This window comes from Octopus bimaculoides, chromosome 21 (genome assembly GCF_001194135.2).
Source record: "Octopus bimaculoides isolate UCB-OBI-ISO-001 chromosome 21, ASM119413v2, whole genome shotgun sequence".
NCBI lineage: Eukaryota > Metazoa > Mollusca > Cephalopoda > Octopoda > Octopodidae > Octopus > Octopus bimaculoides.
Window position 1 is genome coordinate 13147104 of NC_069001.1, and position 2571 is coordinate 13149674.

At 35.9% G+C, this 2571-nt stretch overlaps 1 protein-coding gene across 1 annotated transcript; it reads right to left on the reverse strand.

The window, feature by feature from the left end:
• Nucleotides 1-33: 33 nt before the first annotated feature.
• LOC106883958 (uncharacterized) lies at nt 34-2199 on the reverse strand. The gene has a single exon (XM_014935115.2). It carries the CDS (start codon nt 2098-2100, stop codon nt 175-177), a length of 1926 nt encoding a protein of 641 aa, XP_014790601.1. The 5' UTR covers nt 2101-2199; the 3' UTR covers nt 34-174.
• Nucleotides 2200-2571: the final 372 nt, after the last annotated feature.

The window sequence follows — 2571 nt, forward strand, 5'->3', positions numbered from 1 at the left end:
ATATATATATATATATATATATACATATACATACACATATATATACATACATATATATAAACACACACATACATGTCCATATATACACGCGTGTAAAAGTGAGTGCGTCTAAGTCTTTTCGTATGTGTGTGTGTGTGTGTGTGGTGTTCTTATGTACATTATGGAATGCAATACTCAGGAGCTTAGAGAAGTTGTATTGGATCGACAGAAACAGAATTTTCTTGCGCTTGAAACACACCGGGCTTGATCGCCATACTTATTTGTTCGACTGATGTCCCCTAAAAGACTGAAATGTTTTGTTTTGCTATCATACCTCACTGTTCCTTCAAAACGACCCCCACCTGGATTAGTCTGTATCGTCAGTTGGTAATCTTTGATAATAGTATTCACTTTATTGCCGTACACAACATGGTGGTTGATCACAGAGTTCTTATTCCTAACGTATCTCAATAAGTTATTTTTGGCTGTCATGGTGACAGCGTCTTTGATGCTGACCAATTCTAGTTGATCACATAAGTTACGTAGCTGCGATGTTTTCTTATTTATACATTTGACTAAAAACTGCGCTCCTTTGGTGACGATACTGTCATTAACTTTTACAGGTTTGGATTCATGGCATGTACACCAATGTGATAAAATTGTCGCCTCCTCACATGTACGACTCAGTGGCACTTTTCGAAACAAACTAATTCGTTTCCTTTGCGTCGACTCAATTTCTTCATTGTGGTCTCTTTTCATTGCTTTCTCCATATCCAGTATGTCTACCAGAGTTTCGTAAATATCGAACGGTGTTGTTAAGCGATGCGAGTTCAATTTAAGATTATTCCACATGTGTGGAAAACTCTGTTTGAACCAAGGAGGGGGAATAAGGAACATAAATGGAAGTCTTTCTTCCAATTTACCGAGATATGTTGATCTGTACGAACCAAACCTAATGCCATGATCGGAAAAAAATATCACAAAAGTGTTGTTTATGAGCTGATGCTTGAAAAGTCTGTGGAAAAACCTTTGGTATTCTAGATCGCTATAACCTGCATTGTTCATATTATTGTGAGTGAGGGAGGTTATAAATGATAAACTAAAATGTGGTGTGTCGTTATAGGTTCTAACAAAATCATAAGTATATTGTAGCACCATGTCTGTTATACTACGATCTCGAACGCATCTCCGCCGCTTCGACCAGACTGAATTATCCCTTTCGAATGCTAAAGTAATTGGTCGAAGATAATGATCCGTGGGTTGTACCTTAAATCCAAATTTGACGCAATTAAATGTAGCTAAAATAGGTCCATCTTCCGCAAACATTGTCCTGTAACCATTTCTATGGTATCTTTTCCACAAGAAATCATATTTATCAAAAGGGAGTTTTCTTAAAGATTCGCTCCATGGTAAATCTTCAAGATATTTTCCGGTCAGCAATGGTACCAAATTCACCAACGTATTATCACCAACCTTATTATACCCGTTCATTTCAATGGCGTCCTTCTGCAACAGATACTGTCGTGTTTCCGGTAGCTGTCTCATGAAATTCAACCGTGATACAGAATCAATACCAAGTAACATGACGTCCATATGAAATTTCGTCCTTGCTGAATACAGGTTGTTTTTTAATAATTTAAACACAGAATTACTGTTTGTATGGTTCATTTCTGATGTTATTTTCTTCTGAATAAAAGCATGGTAATTGGTAAAAATTACTCTGTTACGGTTATTGTAACACTTCACTTTGATGTAATCGTGAGGTATTAAGATGTCCGTTTTAAATTCTAAAAACTTCTTTTTATAAATGATATGTTTGTCGTCAATATTGCTTCGTACAATAGGCAAAACGTGACATATTTTAAATGTGTTGTTATACCATCTTTTGATAACACTGTGGTTAACACGTAAAACATTTCCGTCTTGAAACGCAAGAGATTTACTTGGACAAGCTTCCCATTTGCTTATGTGGAAAAAGGATTTCAGTGAAGATTCAAACGGATCCATATTGGGTATCCGACAAAAATTCGAATCAACAAGAAATGCCGAATGTTTCGATTCGTAGTCACCAGACAAGTCTTTTATGTCTATTTCGAACAAGTTAAACTTCATTGTAAACATTAATACAAATACGGCAAACAATATCAGGTAGGTAAACGACCGCTTCGATACGCATTGAATTTTGGTTTCCTCATTTTGATATCTGAAAACGAAGCAACAGATGTTATTACAATCATAAACGATTAAAATGGATGAGAAATAAAATAAACAAGGTCGAAAGCATAAACTACAGCAATAAACCTAAGGAATAACAATAACTTTCACACATACAAAACATACAAAATACACACATACAAAACCACCACACACACACATACACACACACACACACACACACACATTTTTCTCTCTCCGTTTTTTCGTTCCCTCTCCAATTTTTTCCTCTCATCCTTTTCTGTCCAAGAGTGTAGGCTCGAAACGTCAACACTTTTCCATTCTTCCCGAGCGTCAAACTAATGCACTTGCTCGTTGTTCCCTCTCCTGTCTTCATTTTTCGCTTTCTATAAAATTGTACAATATATATATATATAT